This window comes from Mesoplodon mirus, assembly GCF_964341445.2.
Source record: "Mesoplodon mirus genome assembly, chromosome: 2".
Taxonomy (NCBI): Eukaryota; Metazoa; Chordata; class Mammalia; order Artiodactyla; family Ziphiidae; genus Mesoplodon; species Mesoplodon mirus.
The window spans coordinates 210,781,541-210,795,117 of record NC_138977.1 but is presented as its reverse complement, the minus strand read 5'-3'; the positions used below and the strand labels follow the sequence as shown (position 1 = coordinate 210,795,117).

At 36.5% G+C, this 13,577-nt stretch overlaps 1 protein-coding gene across 3 annotated transcripts in view; it reads right to left on the bottom strand.

Moving 5' to 3' along the window:
• ADD3 (adducin 3) overlaps positions 1 to 13,577 on the bottom strand; it is a 125,090-nt gene that overhangs the window by 13,370 nt on the left and 98,143 nt on the right. For all 3 annotated transcript variants that reach the window (XM_082631746.1, XM_082631745.1, XM_082631747.1), the window contains exons 3-5: positions 3,245 to 3,383; positions 1,335 to 1,486; positions 61 to 141 (exon numbers count right to left, since the gene is read on the bottom strand). In XM_082631746.1, coding sequence (XP_082487872.1) covers positions 61 to 141; positions 1,335 to 1,486; positions 3,245 to 3,383 — 372 coding nt within the window. The remainder of the gene's footprint in view (positions 1 to 60; positions 142 to 1,334; positions 1,487 to 3,244; positions 3,384 to 13,577) is intronic.

Sequence of the window (13,577 nt, the reverse complement as noted above, 5' to 3'; positions counted from 1 at the left end):
AAATCTGTCAGAAAAGTACAAGGAAGCACAGAAAAAGTAACATAGGAATGAAAATTGTACCAAATTGGAGGCGGTGGCTTCAGAAAAAGACAGGCCTCTGGGAATTATTATTATGTGGTCTTGCTCCTTACTTATTCTTACCTGGGAAAAAGAAAAACAAAACAAAACAATACAGATTTACTATGAGGTGTTCATATTTTGCAGTGTAAACATGACTAGGAATATATTTACAATGAATAACTGTAAGATATCTGGGGGGAAAAACAAAGCAGAAGTTAAAGCTGTGCAGCATGAAACTTTCCTTGAAAAGTTTTCTTCCCTCAAGCCCTCAAGTACTGCTAAAAAATTCTGACATTAGTTTCTCGTTTACTGGACTTACCTAAAAGTGTTATTTTGGGGGTCCTAAGGTTATTTAGGGTCAGCTACACGCAGGAGAAACGAATGCCAGTATTGTTCAACCCAATGCAATATGGAAATTAAGGGGAAATGGGCAAAGGAAAGAGAATAGATTCTCTTCCTAGGAACGAATTAAGGTGGAAATGGAAGGGGAAGCCAAGGAATAGCTGGAGGAAGGGATGAAAAGTTGTAGGAAGACTGCACCTCACATCTGTGCCATTTTCATCACACAATATTTTCATACTTTTTGCTTCCAAATATTGTCTTGTGTCCAAGTGTGGCAACATGAAAACAAGATGATGATGAATGGGAAAAATATATTTAAAAAATAAAGACGAGAGAGGAAACTTCCCTGGCCCCCTCTATTTTCCCTGCCCCAAGTGCTTTTTAAAGCATTTTTTTTTTTTTTTTTTTTTTTTTTTTTTTGCGGTACGCGGGTCTCTCACTGTTGTGGCCTCTCCCGTTGAGGAGCACAGGCTCCGGACGCTCAGGCTCAGCGGCCATGGCTCACAGGCCCAGCCGCTCCACGGCATGTGGGATCCTCCCGGACCGGGGCACGAACCCGTGTCCCCTGCATCAGCAGGCGGGGTCTCAACCACTGCGCCACCAGGGAAGCCCTAAAGCATTTTTTAATATCACTGACTCTCAGACATAATTAACACAGAGAGAGAAAATTCTGCCAGGAGGATTTCTTCCTGGATAGGTTCTGCGACTGGTCTGAATTAAGGAAACGACACAGATAACAAATGGAGAAGAACGTTGGGGTAACTGCAGCCTCTCCCTTAAACATAAGGTTTATATCAGGATGAGGTTGTGGTCCAGCGTGCTAGGTTCAGAGAATAAGGCCTGAAAACCAGACTTCTGAGTAAAGGTGAGGAGAGTATAGTTGCCTTTAAGTTGGGATTTTAAAAAAAGGAACTGAAAGACGAAGGACTCACTGAGATATATGTATTTGCCAGGTGGGCCCATCCAAACAAATCTGCAAGTCTGTATAGGCTGGCAAGTTTACAACGAGTAAGCTTTTCTCCCTTCATGTACGAGGATGTATCTGTCCCAGGAAGGTCATTGATAGGTGTGACCATGCCGAGACCTAAAAGAGGAAAAATTGTGGAGAAAGATTCAGGTCAAATAATTCCTTACCTGAAAATCAGTTGCCAGGAAGCAGCCTGAGTCCGAGAGTGTCCCAGCCTGTAAATGATGATCTGAAACTTATCAGCCCACACAATGTTGCATTAGCTTATCTGCCTTCAGAGAAGTACACTGAGAGTAAAAATACGTATCAGCTATCGCCTTGCTGTTTCATCTAGTACTTGTGATGTTAAGGAGTCAGGTTCACACCACTGGGGAAAAATGGTCACAGGATCCCAATGGTAAAAGCGTTATTAACACTGAGGTTATTGCTAATTTTATGATGAAAAGATCTCAACAGAAAGCTATTGTACCTTTCTAATACCTCTTTTGACTTTTATTCAAACAAAAAATATTTAAGAATGCAGTCAAACAGCAGTCTGGTTTCTGCCCTCACCAAGCAACAAAAATGAGTCTTAATCTCTAATGACCCAATTGATGAATTCAACTTTCGCTCAGTCTTCATTCTCCTGGACACCGTTTCCCACTTCTTTCCTAGACTTCTTTTCCAGGCCTGTGTGGTACTATCGTGGACCTCTTATCCCTTATGGACTCTTGTAAGGATTCATGGCACATGACAGATTACGTTATAGAAAAAGTGAACAAAACTAGCTCAACATTTTAACTTTCCTGTTGATTCTGATAGAATGGTTCTCCCAAGCTGGAAGAGTGGGTGATTTGGGAACTCATCGTTCTTCTCACCATCCATCTGCCACCCCCGACATCACCACATTCAAACCTGTGGCTAAGTCTTCTCTCCTCTTCCTTGGCTATGCCTTTCTCACTGATCTCGTCCTTCTTTTACCCTCAACCACTACTTTAGTTCAAGCACTTATAATTCACTTTGGGACTCTTTCAAAGATTCTTTAACCCGTATGTATGTCCCAACATACTGATCCACTTAGGAGTTCTACCCTCACCTTGCACGTTCCCACCATCATGTCTCTTTTCATACCATTCCTCTATTTGCGAAGTATTTGAATTCGTTGAATTCCTGTTTGTAAATCTTTAACCAAAAAGAAAAAAAAGGAAGTAACAAAGGAAGAAAGAGAAGGAAAAGAAAAGTCCCTGATGGTCTGGGACTCTGTGTACCTGCCCTGGTACAGCAGTGAGTTCTGTGCATGTCTCTCTGAGATGTAAAGTGCCTGGACTCAATGCCTTATGATTCTTGGTATCCTTAATGTTCAGTCCACCAAATTGGTGCTCTCACTAAAGAACTGTTGAATGAATAAAATGTCCTAAACCCTTTTACACCAAGTTCTAACTGCTCCATCCTTTAAAGTCTGGTTAGTTGAGGCCTCTCTTCTTCCACAAAGTTCTCTCAGTCCACTTCAGCCAATAATCAATTCCAACTCTGAGCTCATAGCAAGATGACTTAGAAAAGGTCATTAGACAATTTCTTACCAGCTGCTTTGTAATTTTTTCCTCTACAGTTACCTTGCAGTTTTAATCTTTTGTGCATTCACTGTATGTCTCCTCAATTCAAATATGCATTTATCTGGGGCAGGAACCACACTTTATAACTATTTTGTAATCCTCACAAAGTCTAATAAATGTCTGGTTGGTATGAAAAAGTAAGAGATCCTAACACTATGTTCCTCTAACTATTAGATGTTATAAACTTAAGGACTGAACCAGATCAGAATATGCTGCTAGAAATGTGCAGTGTACAAAGTAGAGATGAAATTACTGTCTTTTAAACTTTACGAAACTGACGTACTGAGGGGAGGTGAAGTAAAGCCCGAGAAAGAATTGGCCATGATGTAATCTGCAATCTGTTGTAATGCTAGTAATCCAGTTGGATTGTGGCCTTTCTTCATCTGTTCTTGAATAAGGCATTCCAGGTCTTCCCGAAAGGCCTGTAATACACAAAAATAATCACTGAGCACATGCATCTCGCTTGGAGCAGAACGACCCAAACATAACTTGCTCTGATGTAATCAGTCTTCTTCTCCCATCCCTCTCTTGAATAGCTTTCATGTACATTATTTTAAAACAAATATAAAACAAAAAATAATAAAATTAAAACACTGGAAGAAGAAGCAAGAAGCTTGCTTTCAGGGGAGGGAAAATCATTAGGCATTCTTAATCTCAAAGCAAATGAGCTATATTACAACATCTATAATAGACAGGTATAGGTAAAAGCAACTTTGTTAATAATATGCAACTAGAGCACCAAGTACAGACTGATGTAAAAAGAGACCCATTCCTTGCCTAGCAGCTCATTATCTAGGTTAGGATAGAGTTCTTATCTGAATGGGGCATGACTCTGACTATAGCAACTCCCAGCAAAAGTTTAAGACATAGTAAGACATAGTAAAAGTTTAAGACATAGTAAATCATGGCTTCCATTTTACGATTTCCATGGCAATTCCGTAGCTCTATAAACTCTGCAAGCAAACTTATAAAAGCTGAGAGCTGATTACTCCCCTTATGCAATACTGTGCTAAAGAAAGAACTTTTCCCCCCAACTTTGGGTACTGTATGTTCCTGTTCTGGAGTGCTGTTTTTCTTTCTTTTCTCTTTTTTTTTTTTTTTTTTGCGGGGGTGGGGGTGGGGGGGTGGTATGTGTGGCAGAAGCACTATTTATATAAATAAAAATACTGAACATTAAGAGAAAATTTTCTATTCCAGTAACCCTTGAGTTGTGAATATGATTCATCATTTGAAACATCTCCCAGTCCTTCACATTAGTTGAAATAGCTGGTTTTGTATTTCTATCACACCCAACCAACACTTATTTTATTAAATTCATCATTTATTCTCTTGCTCATGTTTATATTCATTCATCTTAAACATGAAGGCTCTTGCAATATAAACCATCTAGACCTTGCTCTTCCGTTTGAGATTGGTTACATGTATAGCAGAATACGCTGCTGGAAATTAAATTCAGTTTGTTCCCACCTCACCTAAGAGGGAGAAGGCAGAAAGCTGCTTTGGAAACATTACCTCCAAGAGGGGTAGATATAAACACCATGGAGATCACTGGGAAATCCTCCTTAGAAGAGTGACTCTCCTTCAAGTCGCTGAGAATAGCCCTCCTCATAAAGGCTGGGAATAAGATCTCCTGGAACAGTTGCTTAGATGTAGCTTTGCTTAGAGGATGGCTGAACACCTCTGAGGTTTTCAGAAGGAAGAACTTTTTAAAAAAATTTAAATAATGGCAGAGAAGCCCATGGTGAAAGTGGAAATGTGGTTGTGAGGCTATGAGGTGGTAGTACATATTAGAACCAGTACTGACTCATGCTTGTGTTGCTTTTAGAAAACTTTCTGCTCATACAGCAAATGGATGTTTGAATGATTAATTTTAAAAATACTGTGACCATATTTGAGTTCTGAGTTCATAGAGAAGTTTATACCAGTTAAACATGGTTTTTCTTTTACAAATTCAAGGCTTATTAAATATAAATCCTTAGCATAATTATAAAAAAATTCTAAACATCTAATTCCATTGACTTTGATCTAGTTCATTTAAATACATGATTTAAACCGGAGAAACTATCATATAAAATATTCTCTACAAAGACACATTACATTTATCAGAAAACTCCATTAGTACATATCTAAGACCTTGTGAACATAAAATCGTTGTGAGCTGCATATAAGATGGATGGACGCATTCATACTGATGAGTAACATGAGTGTTTTACCATGTTTAAGGCTGAAAGGAAAAGAATCTCCCAGATATACTCATTTATCTTTATATAAACTACAGAAAACTTCTAGATACCTGGCAGTGGGCCAAAATGCTCTTCTGAAACTTTATCTTCCCTTCAAAACCAAACTCTATTTAAACCTTCCACAGTTCAAAGCAGCTATAACCAATATTCTTTGATTCAGTGTAAAAAAAAAAATTTACACCTACTGTATGTATCACAATAGCTCTGAGAAGTAGGCGTAATTTATTTTATTGAATGCACCTTATGTTATTCCAGGAAGAATTTAAGGCAGATTCCATAGATTAACATGACATGAAAATAAATTAAATATAGGTAAGAAAAATCAAGCTAACGAGAAAATAGGCATATGAAGGTAAGATAGAGCCAGGAATGAGGTTAAGATACAAAGAGCATACTATAAAATTGTATCATTTGCTAGAGATGGGCCAACTTTTATCTAAAGTCTCCAGCAGCCAACACGAATCAACACAATCGCTCAGTATGCTGGTTTATAGGGGTTTTAAGAAATAAAAAAACCCCAACTAGTTGCTCAAGAGAATCACGACTATTTATGACCCTGATGAGAAATTTTTGCTGGGTGGATTGAGAAAGCTAAATAAGAAAGGTTGAAAAATTCGTTCACAGAGGTCACAGAGCTGGTAAATGTCAGAGGCAAGGACTCAGGTCAAATGCTTTTTTTAATCAGTGAAAATGCTTTTTTTACTTCCATTTATCCCATTGTATGGTGAGTACCATCCTAAAGCTTTGAGATGATCCATGGTGTCACAGAGGAATGTATAAGCCCTTCTGAAATTAATTAAGAAAAAAATATGAATTTCCCCTTTAAGGCTAGTGAATTGCTTCTACGCAGTATAGGAGAAGAAAATAATTTTCAAAGTAAATGGAATGTCCCCAGCCTTTTTATATAGTTGACAGTTGACAGCTTCAACAGATATGAATTCTTCTATTCCAAAAGATTTAATATTTTTTTGTCATGAACATTTATAACTCAGTTATTATGTTCCAAATATTTCTGAAATATTGTTCAGATAATTACCTAAGCCATAAAACAGTCAGTATAAAATTTACTAATGATATAAAATTGTTTCAGCTGGTTTTTAAAATTTATCAGTAAACTTAAGCTTTCGTTAAAATAATAAAAATTTTGTTTGTCTTTATGGTGGATAGTTAATCATATTCCTACTAAAATTCAATGTTAATAAAATAATCCTTTACAGTTGATTCATTTGAATCTCACAACAAAGTCCTGAAATAGGCAATGACTTGCTCATGGTTACACAGCTAACAAGTAAATGGAATAAAGATTCAGATATCGAACTCTCAGTTGGGCACAGATATTTGCCTAATTTTATCAGAGATGGGTTGTATCACTGAAACCAAACACAGGCATACCTTGTTTTATTGCACTTTGCAGATACTGTGTTTTTTATAAATTGAAGGTTTGTGGCAACTCTGCCGAGCAAGTCTATCAATGCCATTTTTCCAACAGCATTATTTTAAAATTAAGGTACGTACATTGTTTTTTTTAGACGCAATGCTACTGCACACTTAATAGACTACAGTATAGTGTAAATATAACTTTAACACGCACTGGGAAACCAAAAAATTCATGTGACTCACTTTATTGCAACGTTTGTCTTATTACAGTGGTCTGCAACTGAACCTGAAATATCCCTTAGGTATGCCTGTACAACTAATAAGGCAGCAGGTGTGCTGTGATCAGAAATATGAGTAAACCTCTTAGGCTAGATTAGGGCATTAGGTTATAATGATAGATAAAGCAAAAAAAAAAAATTATACAGCAGATCTTGGAGTACCAAAACTTGCCCTCTTATAGCTAGGAATTCTCCCACCAAAGCAGAATGAGAAACTCAGTTATAAGCAGGGCAGCAAGATCACATGCTGGGGGGCTTCTGAAGTCAGATTAAACCAACAATTCCCTAGGGTCTCTACTAGAGAAGAGTCAGGTTAAAATATCAAACAACACATACACATATGTGGTTTTACAGCATAAACCGTCTTCCTTCTCAGATAGAGAAGAACAGAGAAGAGAAGGCAGTCCCTGAATACATGAACATCAATAAGGCAGAGTGCCATAGGGGTGACAGATCCTTTAAGGCCTTCAAAAACCAAAATACAGTCTAATGAATTATGATTATAATCTTCAAAGTGTTGTCACAAAAGCATAAAAATGCTTTAAGTTAGCGATATTGTATTCAACCCTATGTATTCATTTCCACAGAAACAGTTGTCTACTATGTGCTAGGCACTGCACTACAGGCTTTTATGTTATTTCATTAAACTGTCACAACCACCATGTGAGGTCCATTTTTACCAGCAAGGAAAAGTGAAGTTCAAGTTAAGTGAGTTTCCTAATGTCACATAGCTATTAAGTGGTGGTGAGCCAAGATCCAAAACAAACACTATATGCATATATATGCATGTATAAAACATTTATATAAACAGATTAAAACTGGAAATGATGAGAAAATGGGCTGACCTCTAACTTAGGTCACAATAGTCTGGTACTCCAGGATCTCTACAATCTGTTAGGTCAATTTTTGGCTCTATCTCCCATTACTACCTCATGCTCTGGTAGCCTATGAGGTTTGCTGAGCATTCTCTGATCACAACTTGTACTTTTCTATCCTTGCTCACTGTATTTCATCAAATGGAAATGCTGGTTTCTACTGTTCCTCTACCAGATGAATTCTTACCCTTTACTCAACACTCATCTTAAAATGTCACCTTCTCTTTGAAGTCTCCCCTTTAATCACCACAGTTAGGAGGGATCTCCATATTTCTTCTCTTCTCACCCCACTTTGAATTGTTTTAACATTTGCCTATACTACATTTAGGGTAGCTACCATGATTGTGATTTATTTTTCATACTCTACTATACAGTAATATCTGATGGCTGGGACTGTGTCTTTCACACTTCTAGAGTCTCCTGGACACAATTATTCAGTGCTCAATTATTATAATCATAAGTTGGAGCTTCTTTTCTATATTTTCCTAGATATAAGGAAAGAATGCAAAGAATCTGATCTCCTCTTGAGTTAATGATAGCAAAGATCCATTTCATAGGTTATTAGCACTGGAATCTGAAGTTCTAGAAAACAGTCTTATCAGTCTGTCACTTGAATGAGAAATACCTCCTGTGTAATAAGGCTTGTCCATCATCTAATGGGAGAAATTCAGTTTTTTTAAATAAGAAATGAATCTTAACAGAAGGTTATACATTTTTGAAAAGTCATTTAGTTCTTCAACTCAAACAAAATCCTACTTGAAAACTTGGTTTGTCCCCAGAACATTATAGTTTGGACAGCTCTCTCATCAAACACATGTCCAAAAAAGTGTGGTTAAAAAAAAAAAAATCACTAGGTGAAAAACAAAATGTTTAAGTTAGAGAGAGGGTGCCTGCCTTTAAAGCTTTCTCTGAATCTCCCCCGTTTCATTTGATACTTCTCCTGTCAATGTTGAAGGAGTGATCCTATAAACTTTGAATTCATAAAGGTATGGATAAAAATAAACTTGTAAAAATACAAAAGATTCAGAGATTTGAATGTAAGGTCAGAGTATACTTTAAGTATACTCTTAAAGTATATACTTTAAGTATATACATATTCACGTATACTATACACCAAAAGTAGGAGTAATTTGAAACATCAGATCTTAAGGCTTCTGCATCTAAGATCAGAACTTTCAGGAGAAAGTGGCAATAGATGAAAGATTTTCTATTTTTAAATCACAGAAAAGAGAACCAATTTGATACAAGAAACAGACTTGATGTGATTATTTTGGTTAAGGCTAAAAAAATTACATAGACTGACCTATAAGTAATGTCTAACTTATGAAAATCAGTTAACAGAATACTGATAAGTATCAGAGCTGGATTTTAAATATCCACATCTGGATGTTCTACCTCATAATAATTACTAGAAAGAAAAACTGGAGCAAACAGAAAAACAGATTACAGACTTGCTGCTCCCAAGGCACCCTGCAATTATGCTATTAGACCTCTCCTAAAGTGGGATTAGGAGCAGAACAAACTTACTTAGAAGTTTTCCATTAAGAAATGTATTCATTTGGAAATAGATTACCACTGGTCCTGTTGAAAGGAGAAAACACAAATACACCAAATTTTCTTCTGGATGATCTTTCTCCTGTATCTATGCGTCTTAATTAATATAAAGCTAAAGGTTAGAATAATATCTTTTCTTAAAGCTGGTATAAAATAAAAATGCAAACAAAGTTAATAAAGAATACTTGTGACCAGATAAATCATGGTAATTTTGACCAACTATTCTAACTGAGGTGATCTGTTAACATTTTAGGCCTTGATTACAGTGATATTCTAACATGTATATGGCTTTGAAGTTTCTCCTATCTTTAAAATAAGTTTGAAGCATTACACACTGCCCTTTTATTAAGAAATGTTAGTGTGTCATGTGCCTGAGCAATCACCACCTACACTCCTGTTGTCCTATCTTTCAGAGTAACGTTGCACACTTCTGTTAACAAGTCTAAATTGTTAACTTCTGTTAACAAGTCTAAATTCTTGTAGTGATATGGCTTAAGAACATTCATTCTTTTTCTGAAACCCACCAACTGATTGTCATTTAAGCAGTCAAGTTCAGTAGGAGCTTGTTGGACAACATTCAAGTGTTTAATGACTCAAAGCCCACTCAGCTATTCATATATCCATCCATCCATGTATTCAGAATTTACTAAATATCTACTATGCACAATGCGCTATTAGTTTTCAACTTACATGATTCTTTAACTTTGATGAGGTCCATCATTTAATTCTAACAGTTTGCCCTGGACACTTCATTCCGAGACAAGGGCAATCTTATATATGCCATCAGAGACATATATATGAGGAATATATTGGTCAAAGAAAACTTATGGATTCTCCCGAGTGCATTAACAAAATCTCTAGCTAAAACAAGTTTACTCGCCAGCTCTTAATTTCTAAGACAAATACTTTCTTAAATTAAAAAAAAAAAGACAAAAGGCCGTGAAATTCCTAGAAAGAAGTAATAACTTGGAGTTAGGATGAGACAAATTGCTGTTATTTTCTCAGCTCAAGGCAATAAGGTGTCAAGTTTGTTATCCAAATTTACAGACACCAAAATGTCTTATGATTCGGAACTCTTCTTGAGTTGGGTTGAATTAACTTGAGCAAGAGAATTTGAAGAAGAATGAAACAATAATATATGAGTGGAATTTTTTCAAAGTTATTGAATGCTTTAAGTGGTACAGCCTAGTGCGTAAGGGTGTGAGCTTTGGAGTTTACATCCAGACCCCACCATTTAACTAAGCTTGTAAAAACTTCTGCAAGTTATTTAATGCCTCTAAGTTTCAGTTTATTCCACTGTAAACTAGGGATAGTAATACTTCTTTGATTGAGTTGTTTTGAGGATTAAGTAGGGTTTGATACATAATAGGTGCCTGGTACATAGTAAGTGCTTTCAAAAAAAGTATTATACTTTGCTTTTATTAGTTTTTCTCCTGATTTCCTTTCTTCCCAAATGAACTCAGCAATTAAAATAGAAGGATTACAAATTTGTTTCTTACAAACATGAATTAGTAATACCTTTGATTTGGATCTTTATTGGTTATGGGTTTTGTCCAACAGAGTGAACCCCAATATTCACAGGAGACACACAAAGGTTTTAGGAAAATTATATTCACAGAAACATTACAAGTTTGGACTTAAAGAAACAAAGAGAGTACAAAAAGGAAAGAGGTCTTTGAACTCTAAAACCTCTACAAGTGGAACCAAAAGCTCAGAGGGCAGAGCCAAGAACTAGGGAGACTCATTCCTACTAAGTAGAAGGACTGGGTCTTCATCAAGGGAACTGCCAAACATTTGCCCAGGTGAATTTCAGAATTGCTATGGACCAGTGACTTCTTTGTACTCCCAATTTTCTCCCTTTTTGAACAGGAATGTCTATAGCAGTTATCTTTGCCTGTCCCACCACTGGGTGTGTGGGGGGCAGATAACTTGTCTCTTTAGTTCTCTGGTCTATAGATTGAGAGGAACTGTACTTAAGAAATTACACTTGAGAAATTACATCTTGAGAAATTACACTTGAGAAATTACTTAAGGAATTACATCTATACCTGGACCATATTTAGATAATGATATTCTGGATTCAGGCTAATGTTGTAATGGGATGAAACTTTTGCAGGGGTGTTAGGAGATGGTGAATGTATTTTGCATGTGGAAGGAGGAGGTGGTGAGTGTATTTTGCATGTAGAAGGAAGGTAAATAAGTTGTGGCAGACTGTGATACTTTTAAAATAAACTGTGATCAGAGAGTGGACAATCCTCCCCTCAAAAGGTGGAGCTTAATTCCTCTCCCCTTGAGTATGGGCTGAACTTAGTGACTCACTTCTAACTAATAAATTTGGTGGAAGTGATGGTGTTTAATGTCAGAGATTAGGTCATAAAAGGCACTGCAGGCTCCTCTTTGCTCTCAGATACTTCCTCTGGGGGAGAACACTCAAACAGCCTCAGGTTAAGGTCCATGTGGCAAGGAACTGTAGCCTTTTGCTGACAGTCATGTGAGTGACCCATCTTAAGATCAGAAACTTCCGCCCCAGTCAAGCCTTCAGATGCAGCATCCCTGACTGATGTCTTGACTGCAACTTTATGAGAGACCTTAAGCCAGATCCACTCAGCTAAGCTGCTCCTGAATTCCTGACCCACAGAAATGACAAGCTAATAAAAGCTTGTTGTTCTAAGCTGCTAGGTTTTGTTATTTAGCAATACAGGCCACCATGTATTATTTCCTGTGGTGAAAAGTTTGTTGTATTAAAAGAAATTTGAAAGCCATTGTCCTAGAACATGGCAGAAAGACAAAATGTATACACTTTTCCAAGTCTTTCACAAACAAGATTTTAAATTCACTAGTAAAGATCTAGGAAAAAAGTGATCAATCCACAATTCTTTTAAATTTTCTTTGTTTCTCTCTGGGCTAAAAATTATCACTCTTGCTATATGAACATGGAAATGACAATCTATGTACCTGCCCTTTCCCATTTGTTCATTAAGTTCCCTTGGGCATAAGTAAAACTGATACTTTTAAGCCAATCTACAAGTAGTAATACACAAGTAAAAACATTAGGTAATCTCCTTACTGTTATACTGTTGTTAGTTTAGTGGAGAAATAATCTTAAAAAAACCCTGGCATAGAAATGTAGTTTGGTACTTTTTCCTTTTAAGCTTTAGTTAGAATTGAATGATCCTCTTTGGAGCACTTCCCAAAGAAATCTCAATATTTAATAACCTTGAACAAAATCTGAACTTCATCTCATTCTTTCAGTTACCTTATTCTATATATTACCATAATCCTTTGGCTAATGAGTTTGTTCTTCAAAGTGGAGTTTCTTTATAGAAGGAAATATATCTATATAATTAGCATGCTCTTCAAGTATTTATAAACATAGAAACTAGTCTGCATAAAAGAAGGCACTGAACATTTAGTCCCTCATGATGAATTTTATGGTTAGTCTCCTTTTCATTGGGAAAAGGTTTCTTTAAGGGTTTATTTAAAGGATAGCTTTACATTTAAGCTATACTTAAATTCCTCAAAGCTTGCCTTGCTTTTATAACTTGTACTTGCTTTTATCTAGGTCACTGATATATAAGAACTACTCAGGAGTGGAATTCCCCTTTGGCTTTGGGCTCAGCCTCTGTGATTAAATCCACAGAGGCACAACAAAAATGATTCACCAGGGCCACCTCAGGCAGTTCTATGTCTTGGTGTTTATTTTAGTACCTAAGTTGGAAATCTAATAGAACCCCAACCTGGGCATCGTGTGTCTATGTATGCTGAACTCTGTCTTAAGGGGCCCATGATCTTCATTATACATAAAGCTATGAATTCATTTTGCATGTTAAATCAAGCTGTTCACTCATTTTCTAAAACTTATATGTGACCTTTACAATTCCACTAAAGGTTTGTAAGAAACTTAACAAATCACTTGAATATGATTTACAAAGTCTGGATATTACTGTGCAGACAGAATTTCAGCTTGAGTTAAGGTTAGAATCCATGTTTAATCTAGTTAGTTTGGTGCATATGCATATATGTGTGCCTACATTAGGTGTATGTAACATTAGGCTGACAAATCACAGACATCCTCATGAACCTTAAGTCTTCCTATGCTGCTCTGAGTGTCAAGATACCCAAAGGAAGAAGAAAGTATGTTCATGGGGTGTATCTGTTTCTTGGTTCCTAACACTTCACTCATACCTTTATTTTCTTCACAGATATTCAGTCTGTAATGGGGATCCTTGAGTTCAGTAGCATCTTTTGTCCTCCTTTAATGAAACATTACACTCAGAAATCACTCAAGA